Genomic DNA, 26,591 nt, shown 5'->3' on the forward strand with positions numbered 1-26,591 from the left:
GGCTCTTACAGACCTGTAACTTCTTCTTAAAGAGGCTCCTCTGTCCTCCACTCGTTACCTGTATTAATGGCACCTTTTTTAACTCGTTATCAGTACAAAAGACACCTGTCCACAACCTCAAACAGTCAGACTCCAAACTCCACTATTGGGTAAGACCAAAGAGCTCTCAAAGGACACCAGAAACAAAATTGTAGACCTGCACCAGGCTGGGAAGACTGAATCTGCAATAGGTAAGCAGCTTGGTGTGAAGAAATCAACTGTGGGAGCAATTATTCGAAAATGGAAGACATACAAGACCACTGATAATCTCCCTCGATCTGGGGCTCCACGCAAGATCTCACCCCGTGGGGTCAAAATGATCACAAGAACAGTGAGCAAAAATCCCAGAACCACACGGGGGGACCTAGTGAATGACCTGCAGAGAGCTGGGACCAAAGTAACAAAGGCTACCATCAGTAACACACTACGCCGCCAGGGACTCAAATCCTGCAGTGCCAGACGTGTCCCCCTGCTTAAGCCAGTACATGTCCGGGCCCGTCTGAAGTTTGCTAGAGAGCATTTGGATGATCCAGAAGAGGATTGGGAGAATGTCTTATGGTCAGATGAAACCAAAATAGAACTTTTTGGTAAAAACTCAACTTGTCGTGTTTGGAGGAGAAAGAATGCTGAGTTGCATCCAAAGAACACTATACCTACTGTGAAGCATGGGGGTGGAAACATCATGCTTTGGGGCTGTTTTTCTGCAAAGGGACCAGGACGACTGATCCGTGTAAAGGAAAGAATGAATGGGGCCATGTATCATGAGATTTTGAGTGAAAACCTCCTTCCATCAGCAAGGGCATTGAAGATGAAACGTGGCTGGGTCTTTCAGCACGACAATGATCCCAAACACACCGCCCGGGCAACGAAGGAGTGGCTTCGTAAGAAGCATTTCCAGGTCCTGGAGTGGCCTAGCCAGTCTCCAGATCTCAACCCCATAGAAAATCTTTGGAGGGAGTTGAAAATCCGTGTTGCCCAGCGACAGCCCCAAAACATCACTGCTCTAGAGGAGATCTGCATGGAGGAATGGGCCAAACTACCAGCAACAGTGTGTAAAAACCTTGTGGAGACTTACAGAAAACGTTTGACCTCTGTCATTGCCAACAAAGGGTATATAACAAAGTATTGAGATGAACTTTTGTTATTGACCAAATACTTCTTTTCCACCATAATTTACAAATAAATTCTTTAAAAATCAGACAATGTGATTTTCTGGATTTTTTTTTTTCTCATTTTGTCTCTCATAGTTGAAATGTACCCATGATGAAAATTACAGGCCTCTCTCATCTTTTTAAGTGGGAGAACTTGCACAATTGGTGGCTGACTAAATACTTTTTTGCCCCACTGTATGTTTAATATTTTTAAAATGTAAACGAATAGAGGAAGAACTGTGTTTTATAGTTCGTTTGGTTATAAATATACATGCAGTGAAGATTGTAGCACTCTGCTTAAATAAGGCAGGCTACACAAATAAAGTTTGTTATTTTCCATCCTAAAACTGTTGAATGAGTGCAGTTATATAGACAAAAATGTAGGTGTGTGTAAGATTGTCCTTTTAATCCTCTGGAGTCTGAGGCTGATTTGGGGCTTGGGGAAGTTTTGGCATGCCCTAACATTTGTGCTTTTTTCAGTTGTTCATAAACATATAAATGACAAAAGCGTCATTACAATGTATTCAGCACAAACTAGGCTACAATAATATGTGAGGAACATGTATGTACATGTTTGTATTTTTGAAGGAATAATGTTTATGCGTGGTTATTGAAAAAACAAAAAACTTAAGTCACTGAAATAAGGCCAAAAAAAGTATATTAAATCTATGTTCACAAGAACATAGATTTGCCTACTGCTTCATATAAAACAATATATTTATTTAGTTTTTGTAAGACACTTTTTGTCAAGAAACACAGTATGCATGGAGGCGTGAATGATCATGAATAATGGGCCATTTACACCTGGGAAGACAAAAGAATCACATAATAATGACCTGAAATGACTTGCATATTAATGAGGCCTTTCAGTCAGGTAGACTGTGAAAAAAAACCCTCTGTAATAATGTCTCAGCTCATCATAAACAGCAATACTGTGAAATATTATTACAATTTAAAATAACGGTATTCTATTATATTCTTTAAAATATAATGTATTTCTGTGATGCAAAGTGTCTGAACAACCATGGCTTTAACATCCAAATAAACACTTTTCAAGACAATAAATACACGATTGAGACAATGAATGCATGTATTGCCTCTGAATTTGCGTCTGAATAGCGCTGGCTCCGTGGGCGTGGCCGCATTAGCGGGTAATGAGCTGAATCGTGGACTTCTGACATGGCTCTCTTTTCATACAGATTACATAAACACAGAATGTTTGTTTTCGATTTGACTTGGACGATTTAAAACCTGACATTTTAACGTTTCTTTAGACATAAGTGTCATTTTTTTTGTCATTAGTATTCACTAAGTTACCGTTCATTTTCTGAGAACTGTCAGATTGGACTTCGTTCAGAGGGAGGGAGAGATCACGCATCATGTTAGTTTTCTTTATTTTACAAAAAGCACAACATTGTGTTTTTACTCTGAGTGTACACAAATAAAAGAAGACATATAGTTTCAATTGATATATTACTTATGTCTCTATGACAAGAAATGACGGAGTATTTTAAGTCTGTTTTGCTGTAATGTGAAAAAATCCTGCAAAACGCGCCGGCGCGTTTTCAGACCTCAGGGAGTTAAGTCCAGTGTGTGTTTGTGTGTTATGGTTCGACCTCATCGGTGAGGCATTTTGAATCTGGGAGCACATTGAGGAACAACGCTGTCCTGTGAAGAAGTCCAAAGCAAAATAATCCCGCCAGGTTGGTTTGTCCACAAGGATAGAAAACAGAGTCACAGATGTCATGTATGTTGATTGGTTAAAAATCCTGATGATGCCACAGGGATTCCTTGGCATGTTGCGGCGGATCTCTCACGGGACAAAACAGGAACACAAGACAGAAAGACAGGGGAAAACAATTATACACAGACAGCTGAATAGCTGTCCCCTCAAAATAACAAAAGTGAGTAAAAAGTGAAAATGTCCAAATTGGGCTCAATTAGCCATTGTAGGCTTGTTTGAGATGAGCAAATTCTGCGCAGAACCGATCACCGGTGATCACCGCGAGATGCATGCTGGTTTGAAATGTGTCCGAGGGTGGGGCGCCTTGCTCTGATGTCATGCTGACGTGTGTCAGAAACCTTGCGACGGCAAAATTCATCTTAGCACTGCACAGAAGCTGTATGAACTGACATTACGATGTAGCATTTATGCATTTACACTTAAATTACAATTGCATAAATAATGTTATGATATTGATGTTTCAAATGTAAAAATTTGAATATAGAAATAAAAATGTTGGCGGAAAAAAATGATAGAATAGACCTACTTTTAGATGGGAGACTAAAGTCACCAGTAGGTGGCAACAAGTGTTAATGATTAAGTCAATGAATCATTCAACCGTGATTCGTTCAAAACGGCTGATTCATTCAGGAACGAAGCAAATGACTGTCTTAATGAATGGATTAGTGAGTCAGTGACTCGCCCAGTTTGTTCAAAAACAGATTCATTTAGAAACGAAACAAAAACAGCGCTCTTGCTCGTGTCACGAACTATCAGGAGCATTTTTGCCAGCCTATCTTGAAATATCTAACCCTGACTGGAGAGCAGTATATATATTAAAACATATAATACATTTATAATTATAAAATCACGATTGATATGATTGATAAGATCCGAGTGCAAACACGCTATAGCTTATTGATGAATGGAATTGCATTTGTCTGAATCGTGTTCGCAAAGATGTTTCTAGAAACAAACTATTTAATCTTTTCCAGAAGTGGCCAAATGAGCAACGGAAAAACTGTGAGAATTCATTCTTATATAAAGATTTTATGATGTTAATTAAGTGAATTTCAGACCCTTTCTCCAGATAAAATGCACTGCGAACAACAACGTGCAAGCGCAACTTTATCTCATTGCAAAATTAACTGAAGCATCAGGAAACAATAAGGCGCTAAATCTACAGAGCATTTACTACACAGGGCACAGCAGACAGTCAACGGCAGTCTCTTGTAATGTTTTTGCAGACACGCATGTTCAATTGAAGTGTACCTGCTGCACATACAACATTCCTTACGGTACTGACGATACTACCGTTTAAAAAATACAGTGGCATCGCCAGTATTTTGAAGCTTTAGTATTGCGATACTACCGTAGTACCGGTACACCGTGCAACCCTACTGACGACACAGCTTAAAGCTTATTGGTTTAAACAACCGTGATGTATTGAGCTCTTTTAAAATGTTTGATTTTAATACTCTAATATCATGTTATTATGACCTTATTGTAAAATAAAGTCTCTGACAGTGCGATCTCTCTGTGGGTTATGTGATTGTTGTCATTTATAAAAAATATATATAAAAACATGTCTACAATTAAAGTTAAAATTATTGATCCACACATCTTTCGAATGGAAATGAATAACACGTGCTTTGGGTGTCTTATTCATTATGTTTATTTTCTTATAAAAGCAACAGAACTTAAATTACATCCAGTTTATCAGCAACACAGCGCACGAGTGTGAATCCCGCGATATCCGCCTTTTATCTCGTAGGTTCTGATCCACTAGGAGAACAGAGAACTGTCCGTCTTGCCTGCTCTTTTTTCACTCCTCTCCTCACTGCAGCCGCCTACTCTCGGCTGAACTTCAGGCAAGGCTAGGCGCATCTCAAACAAGCCTATGTTCTCTCCCCGGTGTCATTTGACTCGTTAGTGTTACAAGGTCTCAGGTGTGAATGGGGAGCAGGTGTGTTAAATTTGGTGTTATTGCTTTCACTCTGTCACTGGAAGTTCAACATGGCTCCTCATGGCAAAGAACCCTCTGAGGATCTGAAAAAAATAATTGTTGCTCTACATAAAGATGGTGTAGGCTATAACGCTGCATTCACACGGGGCGTCAGCGTCAACGCTTGATGGAGGGTGTGTCTGAAGCATGTGTTGATTACAGCCTATCACATTACTTTCCAGTGTTGCACGAACGCAGTTGGCTAGCAACTGCTCTACAGAATTTGCATAGGTCCATCTGATTGGATGACGCCTGCGTTGGCGCTTGAAAATCTTCAACTTCTGCCACTTGCAACGCGAGTGAAGCGATGCGACGGAACTCACAATTCAGTTCGGCAACGCATGACGTCACCCATTCAAAGTAAATGAGAAGCTTTAACGCCGGCGCCCCGTGTGAATGCAGCGTAAGAATACCCAAGACCCTGAAACTGAGCTGCAGCACAGTGGCTAAGACTAGTGATGTTACGGTCTGTGCCGAGGCTTCGGAGCGTGTGTCGAGAAATCCCGGAAGCTTTCAGTGAAGCATGTATCGAAGCTTGTATCGCTTTAGATCAGTGACGTCATTGATGACGTTTGAAGCCTCGCTTCTGCCTGACTGGTTCAAATGGTTCGACTGGATGCGGTTCGAATCTTGGCGCGACATTTTGACAGATATATAAACCCATGGGATCCCCTCGGAATGTGTGGTTTTAGAATAATAATATCGCCCCTCCTGCCTGTTATGACCAAAGAATTTATTACACACATTTAATTCTCCCATTCATTTAAAAACCAATACGTTTATTACACAGTTATGTTATACAATCATTATATACAACCAGAAAATACACATTACATTCAAATAAATATATATAAGTATTTTTGGAAAATTATTTTTTCCTTCACCGTTATTTCTAAGCCATAATTGCCGCAAAATAAAGTGTATCACAGTTCACATCAGGTCATCTGTAATGTATCTACTTGTTTACACTCTTTGATCACCAGGTGGTATTGTGAGCAAATGAAGCGTCAAGAAATGAACCCTTTTGTGAACCACTTGACTAAAAAGCTTCAATGCTTCATGAGGCTTCATCTCACCATCACTAGCTAAGACCATACAGCTGTTTAACAGGACAGGTTCCACTCAGAACAGGCCTCGCCATGGCCGACCAAAGAAGTTGAGTGCACCTGCTCAGCGTAATATCCAGAGGTTGTGTTTGGGAAATAGACGTATGAGTGCTGCCAGCATTGCTGCAGAGGTTGAAGGGGTGGGGGGTCAGCCTGTCAGTGCTCACACCATACGCCGCACACTGCATCAAATTGGTCTACATGGGTGTTTTGCCAGAAGGAAGCCTCTTCTAAAGATGATGCACAGGAAAGCCCGCAAACAGTTTGCTGAAGACAAGCAGAATAAGGACATGGATTACTGGAACCATGTCCTGTGGTCTGATGAGACCAAGATAAACTTATTTGGTTCAGATGGTGTCAAATGTGTGTGGCGGCAACCAGGTGAGGAGTACAAAGACAAGTGTGTCTTGCCTACAGTCAAGCATGGTGGTGGGAGTGTCATGGTCTGGGGCTGCATGAGTGCTGTCGGCACTGGGGAGCTACAGTTCAATGAGGGAACCATAAATGAGCAGAGCATGATCCCCTCCCTTTGGAGAATGGGCCGCAGGCCAGTATTCCAACATGATAATGACCCCAAAGACACATCCAAGGCGATAAATATACAGATACTGTATATTTATCAGGTAGTTATTTAGGTTTACCCATACAGTCCGTCCTGTCCTTTCAGTATAGATTGGGATAGTGAAATAATTCAGACGTCAAAATATGGGGATGAGTATGATGTCGATGACAGCTCAGATGAAGATTACATGCCACCTTTATGTCTGTGGTATGTTCTAATGCTAAAAAGTTTGTTTACAGTTTTTCCAGAGTGATTGGTTCACCCAGTTTTCCTTTCAACATCGATGAACTTCATGTGATTGAGCTTGGTGAAACTGTGCAAGACAAAATTGATTGTACCACTTCTGATGATGAGCCCTTCACCGAGCAGGAAAATAATCTTTTATGAGGATGATCTTGTGGGAAAGCATGCCTCTATTGTCTATGATGACAATTTGAAACTGCTTGCAAATGTTCTTCAGTTTCCATTGAAGGTGTGTAATTTCAAAGATCACACCCTTAATATAAAATGTGATGCTTCTCCACCCTTCACAATGAAACATTACATCAAGAGAAACTGCTACAATCTTACAATGGGTAATATTCCTGGTTTTCTTGTAACTATTAAGTCAGAGAGTAGTTTAAAGGGGCTCTATGTAGGAATGACACCCAGTGGTTGAAATAGGTACTACAGTCCAATTTTAAAATATTGTTTTCCCAGCCCCCTCGTTAAGAGACGCGGGTGGCCAAGGATACGCATCAAGAGGGAGCGCAATTGACAATGAAAGCTGAGGAGATTTACACACTGTAAGCTGATAAGTTGATTTATCTGTGTTTTAAAATGCTGTTGTTCATAATGATTATTAGATGGATCCAGAGGCTTTAGGTCAAGTAGAATCTGCGATTCTCTGACCCAGTTTGTTTGCTGGTTTCCATGGCTGCAATATGCAGTGTTCTCCGCCAACTGGTAACCTGTGATATCGAAATACTGTTGGATAAACTGGCAGCACAAGGTTTCGTACACAGACCAAAACAAAGACAGACATTCCAACACGGAACACAAATTTCAAAGTAGAATATCTGGCTGTAGTATTGTTTTTCTGAGAAACAAGTAGGTGAACTTAGCATGTTTCCTAAATATCTGCAAACATATTGGGGTATTTTTATGCTTTATTAAAGTATAAATCTTACATAGAGCCCCTTTAATGAATTTAGGACAGATGTTTGACAGTTTTAGGTTTATAAAACACAGTTCTCTATTTTGAGGCCACCACCACTTCTGGTTAAAGCCTGTACCAGCCCCTGAATCCGTTCCAGTGTCTTCTCCAGTCCCTGAGTTAGCTCCAGTCCTTGAACTCAGCCCAGTGCATGCTCTTATACCAGAGAGCATTGCAGTGCCCCTGATGACACTAACAATTGTGTGTGTTTGGCCACCCACACAATGGCTCCTGCTTGCTTGCTTACCTGCATAAAGTCTGTTGATTCGGCTGTGCACATCCAGACATTAATAATGGATTTTCTAATGGCTTGAACATGGGCTGGCATATGCAAAATTTGGGGGCGTACGTATTAATGATCCCGACTGTTGTGTCACAGTCGGTGTAATGTTGAGATTCGCCTGTTCTTCAGTGGTCTTTTGCACAAATCAAATTTACATAAGAAGAAGGAAACAACAGTGTTTGAGACTCACTGTATGTCATTTCCATGTACAGAACTCTTGTTATTTAACTATGCTGAGGTAAATTCAATTTTCAATTCTAGGGCACCTTTAATGTTTGGCACGGAGGCCCGATATCCTTGTGAGGTGCCAGAGACGTATTAGGTATGCTATAATTTACATTGTTTCATACAAATATCATGTAGTATCATTTAGAAGTTAATAATTTCAATCTTCAGTGTTGTTTCTGAAAAGGTCAACAGCACTGTGGAATCTGTGTTAGCAGAGGACACTATATCTAATGCCATTTCTCTGAAGGAGAAAATGGACAACATTCTAAAAAAAATATAAAAAAAGAAACGGGAAAGGAGACAGAGGGTGGCAAATCAAGCACCATTTTTTGTAGGCCAGAAGGTCCTGCGAAAAAACATAAGGGCCCAGCAGATGAAAGGGGGCAAGCTTGAACACAGCTTGTTGGGACCTTATGAAATTGTCCATTTACAAGAAAAAAGGTGCAGATTTAAAAGACAAAAAGTGGATTTTTTCCCCCCAAAATCAACACTGACCATCTCAAACCATTCAAAAAAGACAAACCCCGGATACCCCATAGAATAACCCAAGAACCTCAACGTGAAAGACCACATAAAGAAATTAGACTTCCCTTGCCCTTCACTCACAGCTGTTGAACTCACCATCTTCACCATCACTTCATCCTCACCAATTGTCTTATGTATTGAACCAAAGCATTCAACAGCTACTAGATCCTCTCCCCTCTCTTCAATGAAAATGCCACTGACTTTCCTCTCCTGTGCCCCACACCACTGCAATGGTGTCATTCAGATATTCCCTTAATGTTGATTTGCACTAAAATTCCCATGTTGTCATGTTGTCCGGATATCTTTTCATATAACCTAGGCTATTTACCTATCCCAACAAAAAAAAACATTCTGCTTGACTCGCAGAAAAAGAAGAAAAAGTGTTTGGAGGCAACAAGGTATTTTTCATGCCCCACAATCAGATGTAGTGTTATTGTGAAACATGTATGCTTGAAAGAAAATTCCTCTATCTTGTTTGTAGAGCAATGATGATAGCAAAGGGTATTTCAGTTTCACACTGAGTGAGTGAAAGCCTGCCTCTCCCACTTTATATGGACACTATTTGGTGTGGTGTGTTTGCTTTGAAGGTGTGATATAGCATTATATAAAAATATTACATGTTCATTAAAATGGTACAATACTTTACAGTTAATGTGTCTTGTTACTACTTCAGTTTTCAGAACACATTCTGCAAATTTCTACAATTGACTTCTCCAGTGAGCCACAAGACGTAACACAGTTCGGAATGGAGATTGCTTTAATGTTGCTACACCAATTTGGTATGGCTTTAAACTCATGAATGCTATTGATGTGCTTTTTGGTGTGCATCACTTTCACTAGTGTTGTACTGTTACCTCATAGATGACCTAAGTGAACTGTGCCACTTTTGTGGAGAGGCAAAAACAGTAAAAGACACTGGAAAAGATGCAGAAACATTGAAAGACACTGGAGGAGATGCAGAAACAGTAAAATACACAGGAGGAGATGCAGAAACATTGAAAGACACTGGAGGAAATGCAGAAACAGTAAAATACACTGGAGGAAATGCAGAAACTGTAAAAGACACTGAAGGAGAGGCAGAAACATTTGACTCTGAAGATGTTCTTTGTGTAGCTATGGCGGAGCATTTTTCGTTTTGTGTAGCATACATAAAGTAATAATGAATGGACCATTTCTTTAAAACAGTTTTTATTGTTACTCTTATACAGATCACCTGTGATTACTGTAGGCAGTGGTTCTACTTAAAATGTGTGGGCAATCCATTCACAGAGGATGAATACAAATGTGTTTCACATTGTGCCTTTGTTTTTGTAGTTTGAGTTTATTTTCCCCTTTATTTTCACTTTGGCTAAACTGTTACACGTACTCAAATCAGTCTCTGAAAACAATCATTATGTCTTTATTTCTTTTATGAAATTTGACATTAAAATCACCCAAGACCTCACTGTGGTTCAAATAGGCCTGCAATAGAGGCTTATCTGTACTAACCAAAGCCTTAATAAACATGACACTGAAATTGGTAATACGTTTTAAATTGGAAAAGAAATAAGGATTGAATTGACAGTTGGGAAAATCTTGCTTATAGAAAAAAGTCATATTTTTTAACCTTTTGGGTTCCCGTACATCCAGTTGTGATTGCGTAAAACCCCAGGTATACTTCGGCTGTCCGCGTTCGTGCACTGTCCGCATGACGTAAAAGTGAAGACTTAAAGAGGAACACAGATTCCAAAGGGATCAGCAGGATCATTATCACTGTGACCGCTCCATCTTTCAGTTTCAAACGATCTGTAAATCCAGCATAGAACTGGGCCTTGTTTATGAAACCATAAGCACCGATCCTGAGGGCTCGAACAGCCATTGAAAAACACAAGATATTCTCCATTCATTTTAACCAATAAAAGTGATTGAAACTATCAGTTTCTATGGTTATTTTAATTAAAAAATATCGAGAGCGCATCAATGTTGTTTGTGAGCACAACTGTCAGCTCCACTTAACGCTAGGTTCTTTGGGAAGCAAGGTTATCTTTCCCTCTGTAGCGAATTAACTCAAAGGGGAAATATTAATAATTATTCATAACTCATTATGATTATTAACCCTCTGGGTAACACTTTAGAATAATGGTCATTAGTTAACATTAGTTAACTACATTAGTTAACATGAACTAATAATGAACTGCACTTATAAAGCATTTATTTATCTTTGTTAATGTTAATTTCAACATTTACTAATACATTATTAAAATCTTGTTAACATTAGTTAATGCACCGTGAACTAACATGAACAAACCATGAACAGCTGTATTTTTATTAACTAACATTAACAAAAATGAACAAATACAGTAACAAATGAACTGCTCATGGTTAGTTCATGTTAGTTAATACATTAACTAATGTTAACTAATGACCATTATTCTAAAGTGTTACCACCCTCTGTAGTCTGAGGATTTTTGGGGCCCTGGAGAAGTTTTGACATGCCCTGACATTTGTGCTTTTTTCAGTTGTTCATAAACATATTAATCGAAAAGGTGTCATTACACTGTATTCAGCACAAACTAGGCTACAATAATATGTGAGGAACATGTATGTACATGTTTGTATTTTTGAAGGAATAACGTTTATTGAAAAAACAAAAAAATTAAGTCACTGAAATAAGGCCAAAAAGCAAATATTACGTATGTGTTCACAAGACTTCTGGGTTTTGGAGGTTGTAGACTAGAATTTTTGCTTCAAAATGTAAAAATGATCCAGCCTACTCACTCATATAAAACAATACAGAGATTTAAATTTTCTAAGACACTTTTTGTCAGGAAACACAATATGTGGGGAGGCGTGAATCTTCATGAATAATGCCGTGATTCACACCTGAGAAGACTAAAGATCCGCATAATGAGCTGCATAATGAGCTGCATAATGAGCCCTTTCAGTCAGGTATGCTATGTGAAAAAACCTGCCGGCTGAGGAGCAATCCTTGATGATTTGGTCTGGAGTTGTAACCAATACTTCTGCATTGGTCGAAGACATATGAAACAACTTGAGCTCTTAATTTGGAAAGAGTTCTTCCTCTCCTAGACAAGCACATGTTTGGGGGCAGGGCAGGCCCCGGCCCACAGGCAACCCCTGAAGTCGCTGTGTTGTCGGAGAAGTAAGAGAGAGGGAGGAGCATTGTGTACCGTCTTTAAGCTCTGGGAGAAGTCACACCCCTAAGGGTTGACCTGACCAATGAAATGGGTAGAATCTCCAAGCGGCAAAATTCCTCTATGGGGGCTTTTTATAACAGAGCGTGATTAAAATGGCTGAGTTGTTGAAGAGGAACTATTAAAGAGTCTTGCAATTCTGCTGTGTTACAAACATATCGTATGCACAAGCATTTACATCTTCTCGATACAAAAGCATAGCCACTAAACATGGCATAATTGAAGTTATCTTAAATGTATCATAAAACATGTGAATACACTGTTAGTGCAATACAACAACAGTAATAATAGATACCATTTCCTGGGGATGTGCATGTTCTTTATAGAACAGTGTCTATAAATTAATGCAGGAAAGTCTGTTTTCTGTGGGAAAAATGCAGGAAAGATGCAGGTTTTCTGTGTCCCTTTGTCTCTGCTTCTCCATGTGCAACTCACACATACTACAGGGCAATAAAACTAAGGTTGGTCTTCTCGGGGGATGGGGGACAGACCCCAGAGTAAGTTTTAAACAATTATTTGTTTAATATAACAAATAATTGTGTCTGATTTGTCTCAGTTGTTACACTCTGCAGTCATGTTCCCCTGACTTGTCAAGGCTGCTTGGACAAACTATGCATAGTTATTGTACCTCTTTATGTTCAAAGGATGTAAGCATTGTTTGCATCTCATGTTAAACCAAACACTTAATGTTCTGCATTTCTGAAACTGTTTGTGTTCCCCAGCTGAATTATACTGTGCGTATTTAAATTAAGTATTCCTCATAACACTTTCTTGATTTTTATCAGGGCTGTTGCACAAAAGCTCATGCCTGGGCCAGGTGATGAACAGTCATGCCTGGGTGTTGAGGTAATGATCATTTACAATGAAAATAAACAAGAACATGTATAAGATTGATAGTCATTGTCACAATTCTTCATAATCTTTCTTTAAACAGGGGCTACCCCCACAACTTTCTGGGATTGACTATGGAGTATTCATAGTTATGTTGAGTTGCCAAGCTCATTTTCAGGATGTTTGTTGATGTCCACACAACATCCATTGTGTCCTCACCATGTCCATTATGCCCACTAAAGGTTTAGTTCACCCAAAAATTAAATTTCTGTCACTCATCACTCTCTCTCATGTCGTTCCACATGCGTAAGACCTTTGTTCATCTTCAGAAACCAAATTAAGATATTTTTGATAACATCTGAGGGTATATGATCCACACATAGGCTGCAATGCCATTACACCTTTTGAGGTCCATAAAGGTAGAAAAGACATTGGCTGCGTCCGAAACCGCCTACTCGCTGAGTAGGTACTTAATTTCAGTAAGTACTAAAAGAGTAGGTACTAATCTCGTTGAGTATGAATGTGATCCGGATATAATCCGCCATGTCGACGTTATCATGTGACTTACGACGTTATCACAAGCGCAACAACTTAAAAGATACGAGTGACTGGTTTAATTCATATCTGTAAATATCTTGAAATTGATTTTTTTTGCCCTAATGTGACCCACAGTTTTATCCTTAATGATATATATTTTTTTATTGAATGAAAACCCAAAATCGTGATCTCTTGAATATGTTGTTAATTTCTTTATTTTATATGCATACAATTTTATCCACAAGCAAAAGTGGCTTAAATCTCCTGTTTTCCTTTTTCTTGTTGAATTTAACTGTCATTTCATCCCTTTGGCTTATAATAAAAAAAAAAAATTTCTGAAGCCTTATGATGAATTATTCAGATATTTAACCTTGTCATTGTGCTTTTTTTCTGTGTATATAATCTTTTTCTTTTTTTTTTGTCATTATGATTGTTCATTGTTAGTTCTGTAATAATAATATAATAAAAAAAGATATGACAGATGCACCAACACCTCACAGCACCAGTAACTTGACAGCGCTACCTTGTACGGTTTTCCTCAGCATTTGCAATATCTGCACAAAGGAGATATCGGACAGCTGCTCGAAGATCTCACCTTTGGAGAAGACTGACGTATTACTACTAAAGATAAGATTACCCCAGAATGAACAGCATTGCTAGACCACCCTAACACTAATAATAATAATATAATAATAAATAATAATAATAATAATAATAATAATAAATGCTGACCAATACTTAATTATATGACTTTTTTACTGAAGATAATGTATTAGTAAAACAAGCAAAACGTAATGTTTTGTCATATGACATAGCTATGCATGAACACACACTAGACAAATACAGCTGATGTGAATACATCTCAATTTACAGTCAAGCAATGAATTAATGCATGAATTAATAAAATAAATATATTTTATTTACCGACAATAGGAAACATAAATGAGTTATAGGATGAATAAAAGTAATCATCACAATAAATAAATACATATACAAGTCAACAACACATGAAATTTGGCAAAGCTTTAGTCAAATTTATTGATCTAACAATCAGGTATTTACAGTCCTTCTGCCATCTCAACACAGCTGCGCCAATTCTGCAGCTTTATTCTGATGAAGCAGCTGACCACCGTGAACACCTTCGCCTGTCTTTGCCATCTATAATGTCCCTCTCTGCTGCTCCTCTCAATGGGGACATCTTTGATCCAGAGGATGAGGGAGATGATGATGGACCCCTGAACCCCACAACCTTGAAGCAGGAGTGGCAGAAGATGTGCGGGACAATCTGGCTGCTGCTGTGTCTGCTCCAAACATTCATGTGCTCTACATGTAAAACATTTAAACTGATTGAAACGTTTAATAATTCATGTCAGAATTCAGTTTCCTGCCATATTTCATTCAATATTTTTACAATTACATGCTTTTTTTTGTTTCAGCTTTATTATTTTAGTGGTGTAGTGGGCTAAAGGTAAGCAGAAGGTTGCTGGTTCGATCTCCGCAGCTGTCACCGTCCTTCATCAAGACACTTTACTCCAGGTTACTCCATGGGGATCATCCCTGTAATAAGAGCACTGTTAGTCACTTTTGATAAAAGCATCTGCCAAAAGCAAACCTGTAAATAGGGGCTTAAAGGGTTAGTTCACTAAAACATATAAATTCAGTCATTATTCAGGTTTCTTTTCCCCACAAATGCCGCCGTCATCTTGCCTTGCAGGTCCTGCTCCACAAAGCTCTGCAGCAAACATACCGACATCAAGAATCAGAAGTGCTGTAATATATATCTATTTGAAATTACAGTAATTAAAATAAACTACAAGTTAATATTTAAGATTTGTATTAATTTCTGTAGTATACTCACTCAAAGCCATTGACGACATCATTCCTTCATCAGTCTCTCTCCACCGGATAAACACACATGATCATCTGACCCTCTGTCCCTGTAACATCAGACAAGATTCAAGTTTCCTCTAAGACAGGGGTCTCAAACTCAAATTGGCGGGGGGCCGTTTCTGTGATTGACACCTCATAGGAGGGCCATATTAACCTTCAAGCGCAAGAAAGCGCAACATTTCAGAAAATTTACTTTCCTTTGCATTATTTCTCATTTACTTCAAATTTCATTAGGCCTACTAAAATATTTTTATACCTATAGGCCTACTATAAATATTTTATTTACCATACTAAATGTAAACAGCAGTGTCTCTCTCATTGTTACAGAGTGTAATATAATTATATAATACTATTACTAATATAATACTACTAATAAACTAATATAATATTACTAATAATACTATTAATTGCAATAGTCTTGTGCAACTTCTCACATCCAACAAGGTGCATGGAATAAAAAAAAAAAATTAGTAATTTAGGAACAAAACCAGCAACACTTGTGGCGTGGAGGAGTCAGAAATAAACAAAAAACTAGAGCTAAATATATCAACTTTATTTTGCCAAAAATAAAAATCTCTCATTGTTACATACATTATTAGTTTTTAACATTTAGTGGAAGTATTTTCCCTTACTTTATGTTAGCTTAAATAACATTAAAATCTTGCACTGAACAACACTGTACTGAACAAATACAATCCCTGAATACATTTGTACACTCTTCTGTTTCTTGCCAGACACCTGCAGCGCTTGTGCTCACACAGCTGAGCCACATTTGTCCAAGATGCCGTTTGAGCATCGGTAACGTTTAATGGTTGCATCGGACGCGTTTCTGTGGTTTAAATCGGCGCTCGTGACTTAAAGTCAAGTGCTTTTACTGTAATTTAGGCAAGCGCGCTCATAATAGAAGCGATTGAGAGCGCGGCTCATGGTTGCATAGCAACGACAGACGCCACTGGAGCGAAAGCGCATTGGAAAGAAGGAGAATGCGGCTCGGCCGCTTATGTGACGCGATATGTGAATGCCCCCATAGAACGGCGACTTTTTCTTTGCATATCAGACAGATAGCAACTAGAGAATAATAATAATAATAATTTTGCATGCCGGATTATGTTTTATTTTTGTGATCAGTTGCGGGCCGGGTAGAGGGGGAGGGTGGGCCGTAAATGGCCCGTGGGCCGGCAGTTTGAGACCACTGGCCTAAAGTATAGTTGAATAAATTGTTATTCATTTTTTCGCAGCCAGGTGGCGCCCACGGGCGGTAAACTCCGGTTTAAAAGGCACTTCTCAGCAATCATTTGGAGTTTTTCAAAATGGTTAGATGCATTGAAAAGCTGAGTTTGTAAGCTTTAAAATGATACCTATTTTGTGTTATTCCACGTTTGAAAACGAACATGGATGGGTCTGGGAACATTGGATACACACTGCATCCCGGAAAGATGAGAGACATGTTTTTAGCCATGTATGTCAAATCATTCCGTGAGTAATATCTTGTGATCAACGCAATACATTTTGTTGATTTTGGATTCATTTTAATCATGAGAATCTGCTTTAAATAATGATTTTCTATGATCTGTGCATTTTTCATGAAGTTATGAGCACGTGAAATATACATATTTGTATTTAGTTAGCGGCTGTGCTGTTTTTGTTTTAAACGCATATTACTCAGACTCATTAGAGGGTGAAATGCAACAGAAGCATGTCGGACGCTTGATCTGAACCTGTAAAGTCTCTGGTTTTGTATGCAAAAAGAATTTTTGTGCTACCTATATGGGTTCAGTTTTTATTGGCTCTTAAAGAGAGACACGCAAATGGGAGCGCCGACGCTCCATCCGGTCTTAAAGGGTTAAAGAAAGGCTTTCTACAAAACAAAACTTAAAGTGAATTTCATTTTGAAAAAATTGCATCTTAATTTTAATCAATGTTTCATCAACCAATTGCCTGGATTTAATAAATAAGAAGCAAATATATTCATGGATGCGTGGGCGCGATCACTTGCACATGATCTGGAGCAGATCTTATAGGCTAAATGAACTGAAACTATGCTGCTTGCCTCACAGACATGAGAAATATATCTATAGAAAGCTTGAAATGTCTTCTTTTAAACTAAATAATTTATAATGGTGGCCGCGCTACCGGAGCGCCATCTAGAGGCTGTTGCCCAAAAAGTATCTAAGTGACGCCTCTTGGGTTCCATACTCTTTGTTACAGCTGCAGCCAGCCCCTATTCACCTTATTTTCCGCGACAACAAGGGTGGCGTTTTGTCATCTTACTTCCAGCTGAGGGACAATTTACACCCACCACCTTAAGACGAGGAGCACCTGAGGCAATGGCTGAAGGAGCTAAACTTGAAGTGCTCACCAAAGTGCCGTTATGTGTGGTCATACCATTTCATGGACAGGAAGCCAATTGACGAACACCCTTACCCCGAGAAATGGCTCAGCTACGATGTTCCAGTAAAGAAGTCACGCCGGGTGCTGAACAGGTTGTCAGATTCAGGTAAGCTAACTTAGCTAGCTGTGCATGTTAGCCTAACATTAGATTTGTGAAGTCCGCTCTATGAATACATTTGAGATTAGTAATAAGAAGTTCACAAAATACAACAAATCTTGCATTATTACCATTGCCACCTATGTATTGTCATATTTACGATAATATTATGGTACATTACAGTCTAACAATAGCTCACGTTATTCCTGTAAGTTAGAGATTGCAGATGACAGCAGGCCAGCTAGCTACATCTCTCATATTGATATTGACCTAAGTATTAACACTAGAGTTAGAGATTGTATATATACGGTCTCGTCTTTAATGCATCTCTCTCTCACACTGTTCTGATAGAGTATGGGTGCAATCATATTAATTCTCATGATGTATTATTACTAATGTAAAAATATGTGTATGGTTATTCAGTTGTTAAGTGTGACGTCACGCGTGACGTTTAGACTCTTCCGGGTCCAAGCGCTCCGCTTGTTAGATCCGTACAGTCAAACAACAATGGCGGAACCTGTGACTTTGTTTACTATAACGTCCTTCTTAAGTGAGGCACCTTTGGCTGTCAGAAAGGGCTTAAATTCTTTCAACTCTAACAGGGTTGTTAGTGTAGAGCATCATTTAGGTGGCATAATTAAGGGTAGGGTCCAGGCATCAATGAAAAAGGTTTACGAAGTTGAGGTGAGTTAGGTGTAAAGGTGATGATACACGGGGCAGTGTTGTCGAGCGATGTTGCTTTGGGACTTTCCTATTGAAATTGGGCAACAAATTTAGATCTAAAGTATCCAGATAGAAATGTGTTACCCAGGGGTTAAATTGTAGCCTGGGTAATACCAGACTCTGCTACTTCACTTTGCTTCGTAGACAGAGTCTGGAATGGCATAATAGAGAAGTGTTTTCTCTCTCGCTAGGGGGCGCTTGTCTGAAGTTTAAAATCATTGGTTACCCGTAAGCCAATCAGATACGTTTAGTTATGACGTATGTTATGCGCCTGTACAGCCGCATCGAAGCACAGACATCATGCATCGAACTCAAATCTATGATTGAACTTCCACTGTAAACCTGTTGTAAACACATGATGATGCGAGCGAAATACCGGAGTGAACATGGCTGTAAACGACTTTTGCAGATTATGCGAAGTTAATGCATCCCGAAGTTTGCATCCCGTGTCTCGTTTCCCATTTCCGTGGTCGTTTCAGTTTTCGATTTCTCTAACCTATGAAATGTAAAACTCAGCGCTTAGCATCTACGTCACGGCTCTCAGCCCGCCCTCTGTTCGTTGATTGGCCCGGCTGTTTCCAGACCGGTGGCAAACAGAAAGCTCTGACGCTGTATCAGACTGAGTACAGAAGCGAAATGAAATTGAGCGGAAGTAGGAAGTCTGACGTAGTCAGGCTAGTTAAATTGGGCCGGGCCGTCCGAATTCAAAACAAATCAGCTCTGCTCACACACAAAAAACTTATCATGTTGCAATAAAAATTAACGTCCGGGAGAGACGTGCACGAGAGAAGGCGATGGATGATTCAAGGAGAATCGAGAGACAAAAAAACTGTTTGTGCTTGTCTTTTATAGACAAACAGGGTGCCCTATTTGGCAGGTAAAACTTCCTTTGTCTTGTCTTGTGGCTTGAGTTGCATAATTTATGAGGTATCAGATCGGATAGTACTTTCTTCACAGTACCATTAAAAATAGAACAATGCATTTTACAGTTATGTGACATGCATTGTTGAATGAGGCTTACAGAGAGCTTTGAAATGAAACTAAACTTGCCATGTAAGAAAAGCATATAAAAGAAGTTATAGTTTACAGTCAAATGTAATCGTTAGAAATTACACTAGCATAACTACAGTCATTTAAACTAAGTTTAAACACTCGGGATACATACATGCACTTGACATACACGACGGGTGCATTTTGGCACAGTCATATTTTGAGAATAACTGTACATACAATCTCTAAGCATGTTTGTGTGTGTGTGTTGGGTTTTGGCTGTAATGTCTGTGCGTGCCCGGCTTGCTGTAATTCGATCCAAGGTGGCTGCGGTCCCTTTGAAGTCATGGGGGAAGTATTCAGGAATCTATCGAAATAGCCATAAAACAGGTCTCGTGATCTATTAGTGTCCGCCAGGCCGGAGCCAATGTAAGATTTATAAACACAGCCGCTGAGAACGAGGAACGACGGGATCGACCACTAATACCGGACTCAGATATGGAGGAAAACGCAATGGAAATTGATCGTGGACATGATTATTGTTCAGTTCTGGAACCTGCAGCTCTGGACTTATCACTATGTGAAAATGAAGAGTTGAAGAGAGAGATAGAAGATCTGTGGAAACAGCTGGAGCAGGCCAAGGTGAACAGCCGCTTTGGCCTCCAGAGATTTGCGGGCTTTGATGAGGATATTCACTTTTACACAAGGTAAAACCATTTTGTGATTATTATTTGCCATTAGCACAATGGTAAAGTGTTTTTTAGTTATTGTTGTTTAGTTTTTAGCTCACGTACCTCTCAAATTTCTGAATAGGGTTTTACCATCCATCATTGAACATGTTCTGAATGTCTTTATAATCATCAAGTATCATACAAGTATCATACTAAATGTGATAAATGGGACTAAAGTGTGTATAATGCAGGGGGAACTTGTGTGTGTGTGTAGAGTAATGTGTTAGGATGTGTGTGAGTGTTGAGGAGTGGGTGTGTGTAAAGTCAGTGCAGTTTCATTATTTGAGAATCAGTTTAAGACTGTAGTAATTACCTAATATTGTACCATGTGTTATGCCTTAAATGTTTTAAAATAAACAATTTATTTCTTTGCAGATTTGCAACCTATAAACACATGATGGCCTTCTGGGAACAGATTGAACCTTCAACACACAGGATGATTCGCATCACCAGCTCCAAAGTCAGGGAGACTAGGCTATATGTGAAGACTCGGGCACTTCCTGCAATCAATGAATTCTTCCTCTTCATGATGCACCTTGCTTTGGGCCTCAAGCAGAAAGACCTGGCTCATCGCTTCCATGTCCATCAGACTACAGTGAGCCGCATCATAACCACTTGGGCAAACTTCCTCTATTTTCTTTTAGGTACTGTGCAAATTTGGTTGCCGAAAGAGAGAGTATGAGTCTACCTGCCAGAGGAATTTGAGAATTTCCGAGAAACCCAGGTTATCCTGAACTGTACCGAGCTCCGCTGCCAAACGCCTTCATCTCTGCTATTACAGAGTGAGGTCTTTTCCAGCTACAAATCGCACTGCACCTTCAAGGCTTTGATAGGAATGGCACCTCATGGTGCAGTAACTTTTGTCTCTGGACTGTATGCGGGGTCAATCAGTGACCGGGAGCTGTTCAAGCAGTCGGGTATCATTGATGTCCTCACTCCTGACATGGCCATAATGGTGGACAAGGGCTTCTTGACAACCTGGTACCATGCAAAATCCACAGGCCTGCTTTTGTGACCAAGGGCACACAAATGTCTACCGGAGAGGTGAGACACACTCAGTCTGTGGCCAGGCTCAGGGTGCATGTTTAATGCCTGATCCGGCGGGTGAAGGAACACAAGTTGTTGACGCAGTCATCCTCTTGTCCATTTCTGGTAGCAATAATCAACTGTTTGCAGTGTCATGTCTTCTCATTAACTATCAGAATGGGGCCACTTGTCAAGGCATGGGCCCAGTGAGTCTACACAGTGTCATTCTTGTCTGTGTCTTTATTATTTGGCAGTTTGAATTCTAAATATAGTCTGGAAACTGTCAAATTTTCTTACTATGATTGCCTAATAGATTTTGTCTCATCTGGGATGTTTTTTGACTTGCCACATATAATTCTGTGAACTGTCAGAATGGAGCACTTGTCAAGGCATGGTTTGAAATATTGTAAATATTTTCTGCAAACTGTCTAATTTTCTTACTATGATGGCCTGTTTTTTGCTTGCCTTTACTACTGAAGTTCAGAAGTACATCACGATTCTGTTCATGCATGGATATGAACTGGAGGATCTGGAACAGGCATTGATGAACATCTTAAACTGAAAGATTGTGCTGTTGACTGAATGTGGAGGACAATTTTACTGTTGCAATATCAAGAGTAAATCAGACATTCAGGTACAAGAACTACTACAGAAGATCGAAGGAATGATGAAGGAAAATGGTGGAAGATTTAACATGGAACGAATGAAGATGAGCAACAGCAAGTTAATAGTCAGTTGTAGGTTGTTTTATTGTTATGTTGTAAATGACAATGATAGAAACATGACAGTTTGTTCACTAAGTGTAAGTCACTAGATGGTCACACTGACCTTAAGGGAAGAATCCATAGTCTGTTTTAACACTGACCTTAAAACAGACTGTATGGATTTTTCCCTTAACAGTGATTTGATCGTTCTGTTGTAGTTTCAGGAGAAGATTCAGATTTTCCAAGCAGACACTAAGCAACCACCAAACTGTCCTGCCGCTTATTGTGGCTGTAAGGAAACTACTTTGTTTCTCAGCACATAAAGATGAACTACTTATTGTGGTTTCAGACTGTGGTGATGTGGTTTCTCCACTGCGTGGATCTTCATGTGTATCTTCAGTTGATTTTTAGAAGAGAAACTCTTTCCACACTGATCACATGTTTGTGTGCCGCTTCTCTCCAGTGTGGATCCTCTCATGTGTTTTCAGATATGATGAATAACTGAATCTCATGTCACACTGTGAACACTTGTAAGGTTTTTCTCCAGTGTGAATTCTCTGATGTGTTTTCAGATGTGATGCCTGATTTAACCTCTTGTCACAGTGTGAACACTTGTAAGGTTTTTCTCCAGTGTGGATCCTCTCATGTGTTTTCAGATGTGACGACTGACTGAATCTCTTGTCACAGTGTGAACACTTGTAAGGTTTTTCTCCATTGTGAATTCTCTGGTGCTGTTTTAAACTGTTTGCCGAAATAAAAGTCTTCTCACACTCAAAGCACATGTACTCTCTCACACCAGTGTGTGTTTTCTCATGTTCTTGTAAATTACACAGCTGTGAAAAACTCTTTCCACACACAGAACATGAATGTGGCTTCTCCTTTGTATGAACTCTCTGGTGTGACTTCAGGTTTGATGCCCAGAGAAATGTTTTGCCGCATTCATTACATGCGAATTGCTTCTCCCCGGTATGAACTCCACTGTGAATCTCAAGACTTCGTTTTGTTGTAAAACTCTTCCCACATTGATCACATGTGAACGGCTTCTCTCCAGTGTGGATCCTCATGTGTTCCTTAAGATGTCCTTTTTGTGTGAATCTCTTCCCGCACTGATCACATGTGAACGGCTTCTCTCCTGTATGAACTCTCATGTGAATCTCAAGATATTGTTTGGTTGAGAAACTTTTCCCACACTGATCACATGTGAACGGCTTCTCTCCTGTATGAACTCTCATGTGAACATCAAGACTTTGTTTGGTTGAGAAACTCTTTCCACACTGAGTGCAGGTTGTAGATTTCTTGTCTCTTTTCTTTAAAAAAGAATTTTTAGTCTTTGAGTGACTCAAAGGTTTTTCTTCAGGTTTGTCATGATGTTTCTCCTCCACTTCACTCAGTTCTTCACTCTCCTCGCTTTCTTCCATCAGCTCTGAAATCACAATAAAAGTTAATTTTCATTATATTAAAGTAATTCAAAATGAGGATTATGAAGTGAAAGAACATAACAGTGAACCTTCATGTACTGAAGTAGACAACTGCTATGAAATATTCTGATCACTTTGATCCCTTTTTAAATATTTATTCTGTCCCTGAAACAATTATTGTATTTAAAACATTATAGTCAAATCACCATGTTTCTGTAGTGAGAACTATTACATATTTTAATGAATGACACAATTGCCATATTTTGATACCAACTTTTACATTGATATTTATTTTACTAAAACTGTTTAATGATTAAGGGTTGGTCACACTTTTTCTTTCACAGACTTCCACACATGTGAATGTGGGACACTGAAAACAAACTCAAGTGAATTTTGACCCTCAACCCCATTATGAATTTTCCTCATCTTAAAACTGTGACGCCCAGGAAGTGACATCATCTGGGCTCTTTCTACAGCATGATGGGAGGACAAGAAAATAATCTCAATCCATTGTCTCAGTTTTTACACAAACTGTACAGTGTTGATCACATTCATCAACCCTGTTACCAAAGTTACTGTAAGAAGAATAATCTATATAACTATGAATAACTTCTACATTTTATGAAAAGTACAACTTTATCAATAACCTTAAATCAGTTTTTTGCTTAAGTCAAGCTTACAACCCTGTCAGCCATTCTGGAAAGTGAATTTACTTGATACAGTTTGGTGTTTACTGATATTACTTTTTTTTTTTGTCATTTTGTCAAACATGTCTAAAATTTTGGTCACATTATTGCAAATTTTGAACCAGATATAAAATAAATGTAAAATAATCTGTATTTTGACCTGATGTTGACAATCAATATGAACATTTTTCAAATCTCACTTTACTGACCATTTGTTGAAAATGAGTTTAACTGCATATCTAAATGTGTTGTTGAATCTTTCCAACATGAATGTTGTTCAGCATCATGCATGAATGAAGAATAAACACCAACCTCTTTGTTCTTCAGTATCTTCAGTGTGTTTCATTCTGCAGGGTTCTGGATCACTCATGTTCTCACTGTCCTCTTCAATAAACTCAGTCTTTACTGGTTTCAGCTCTTTCTGATGCTCATTGATGGGAATATTCCAGCATTTATTGATGCATTCCAGTGGGAGGAGCTTCACTGATGATGTGACTGCTGTGGGAGGAGCTTCACTGATGATGAATCTCAGTGTGGGAGGAACTGATCTTCCAAAATAAAAATATCAGTTACTGGGTTTGTTTTTATATATATAAATGATAACAGAATATAATGTAACAAAATTATTCCAAATATGGATAATGGTAAGGAAAACAGTTCTACACATAAAGACAAAAATAATTGTTCATATTTGAGGTCCACAAATCCCCTCACTCTGTTGACAGCAATGAAATGAGCTTTAAGTGTCAATTTACAGCAGATCTGAAGACATCAGCATAATAAATGAGGTGAAAACAGGAACTATTGACATGAAATAAAGAGTGTTTTCAGCAGTTTCTCTGTTGATATTGATGATCCTATCAACACTCATTCAACAAGACATTCACATCATCTCACTTTATTCTGTGAGAAACTGATTATTGGAGTCAGAATATATGAGAAAAGACTATAAAACTGCTCTATTGAAAGATAATACTGTTATTTCTCACAACATGACGTGGATAAAACACCAATAATACAAAAACAAACACTAATGGCACTCATCTTCATCAACCACTGCTGCTAAATAACTATGAATTGACTATAACTATGAAACATGGTTTGATCTTATGATAAGATTCATTGTAATAAAGTAATTAGATCTTTAACATGTAACAGTTTTATGTGCAGAAACTGAAAACGCTCCCTGTCTCAGACTCACAAAACCTGCTGGAAAGATCTCACTTAGAGAAAAACTCTGAGATTTTAGATTTCTACTTAAACTATTTGCAATTTCTGTAAAGCTTTCATTCACTGTATGGACATCATTGTCACTTTCTGGAACATGTTTTTTATTAATATGGTCTTTTATCTAAAACTATTATAAATGTTTTGCTTTTAATTCAGTATGATGTTGTTATTAAACAGTGTTTCGTTTTGTTTCTGAATGAATATGCGTTTTGAGCGAATCAATCGGATGAATCAATGATTTAGTGGTGCACTCATAAAGAGAGCCATTTACTTCATTCTTGAATGAATGAGTATAACTTCAATAAATAAATTGTATTGCCATATTAATAATTTAAATAAACATTGTGTAATTAATCAGATTACTTTATCTAAAACTAAATGTTTTGTTTTTATTTGGTAAAATGTTTATCTTTACACTGAGTGTATTCTGATACATTATGGTTTGGTCTGTTCAAATAAAAATATTTCTTCTTTTCTCACAGTGATGGAGTGTGATCGGAGGAGGCCTGATATGAAATGTCAAAAACACTCCTGGGGAGTTTACATTTATGATGTCAAAGTTCATGAACAAAGCTCATATTATTCCCCAGATAACAGGGACAAATTAAATATCACAAAAATATGCAAACATCATAGGTCCTATATATTGTCAGTCGCTGTGTCTTGTGATTATTCAGCTTTAACCCTGTGATTATTCAGGTAGGGTCAGGATAGTCAGATCTACTTCAATCATAAAGTTCTCACCCGCCACAGCTGAAGATCTTCAGGAGTGATGGAGAAGAGTCTCGTGTGCTTCTTCTGCCTCGAGACTCAGTTTAACCCTCTACAGCACAGCGTTGCCCTCAGGCAACGGAAAGTTTTCTTAAGCCCCATGTTTAGTAAATTTTTCTTTAAATGATAACAACCAATTAGAAAGGTTAAGAAAGTACCAAAGAACAGTTCAGTAAGGTGTTGGAGTCAATATCAAGCACCATTTAAAGGTGGGACGTCCTGTTCTGACACATGGTCACAGGAGCACATGGTGTGAGAAGGCGGCAATATTATTTGCTTTAGTAATCTTATTTAAAACGACATGAACTGTACATAAAAATATGTTTGTGTGTTTGAAGGTGTAGAGAAGCCTTTTGTCAGGTTTTATGAAGTTTTTTTTATTTTGCATGTTCAGAAATTCAGTTTTTCTTTTCGTTGCCTCAGGGCAACGTTGTGCGATAAGAGGTACTTTTCGAGGAGGTTTTAGAGAGTACCTCTCATTGGCAACAATGTATTATAAGAAGGGAAGATGCAAGATTCCTGGGTGTGCAGGAACACCCAAAGTGATGTGCAAAA

The 26,591-nt window shown here is 38.7% G+C and overlaps 1 protein-coding gene across 2 annotated transcripts in view; it reads right to left on the reverse strand.

The window, feature by feature from the left end:
* LOC125243440 (zinc finger protein 239-like) overlaps positions 1-24,838 on the reverse strand; it is a 79,921-nt gene extending 55,083 nt beyond the window's left edge. The window contains exons 1-3 of one of the 2 annotated variants that reach the window (XM_048153117.1): positions 24,348-24,838; positions 22,935-23,354; positions 22,101-22,850 (exon numbers count right to left, since the gene is read on the reverse strand). In XM_048153117.1, the coding sequence (XP_048009074.1) occupies positions 22,366-22,850; positions 22,935-23,354; positions 24,348-24,405 (963 nt within the window). In that variant the 5' untranslated portion in view covers positions 24,406-24,838 and the 3' untranslated portion in view covers positions 22,101-22,365. Of the gene's footprint in view, positions 1-22,100; positions 22,851-22,934; positions 23,355-24,347 lie in introns of those variants that run through there. The other variant, XM_048153119.1, reaches the window with a different exon arrangement.
* Positions 24,839-26,591: the final 1,753 nt, after the last annotated feature.

This window comes from Megalobrama amblycephala, linkage group LG1, assembly GCF_018812025.1.
Source record: "Megalobrama amblycephala isolate DHTTF-2021 linkage group LG1, ASM1881202v1, whole genome shotgun sequence".
Lineage (NCBI taxonomy): Eukaryota > Metazoa > Chordata > Actinopteri > Cypriniformes > Xenocyprididae > Megalobrama > Megalobrama amblycephala.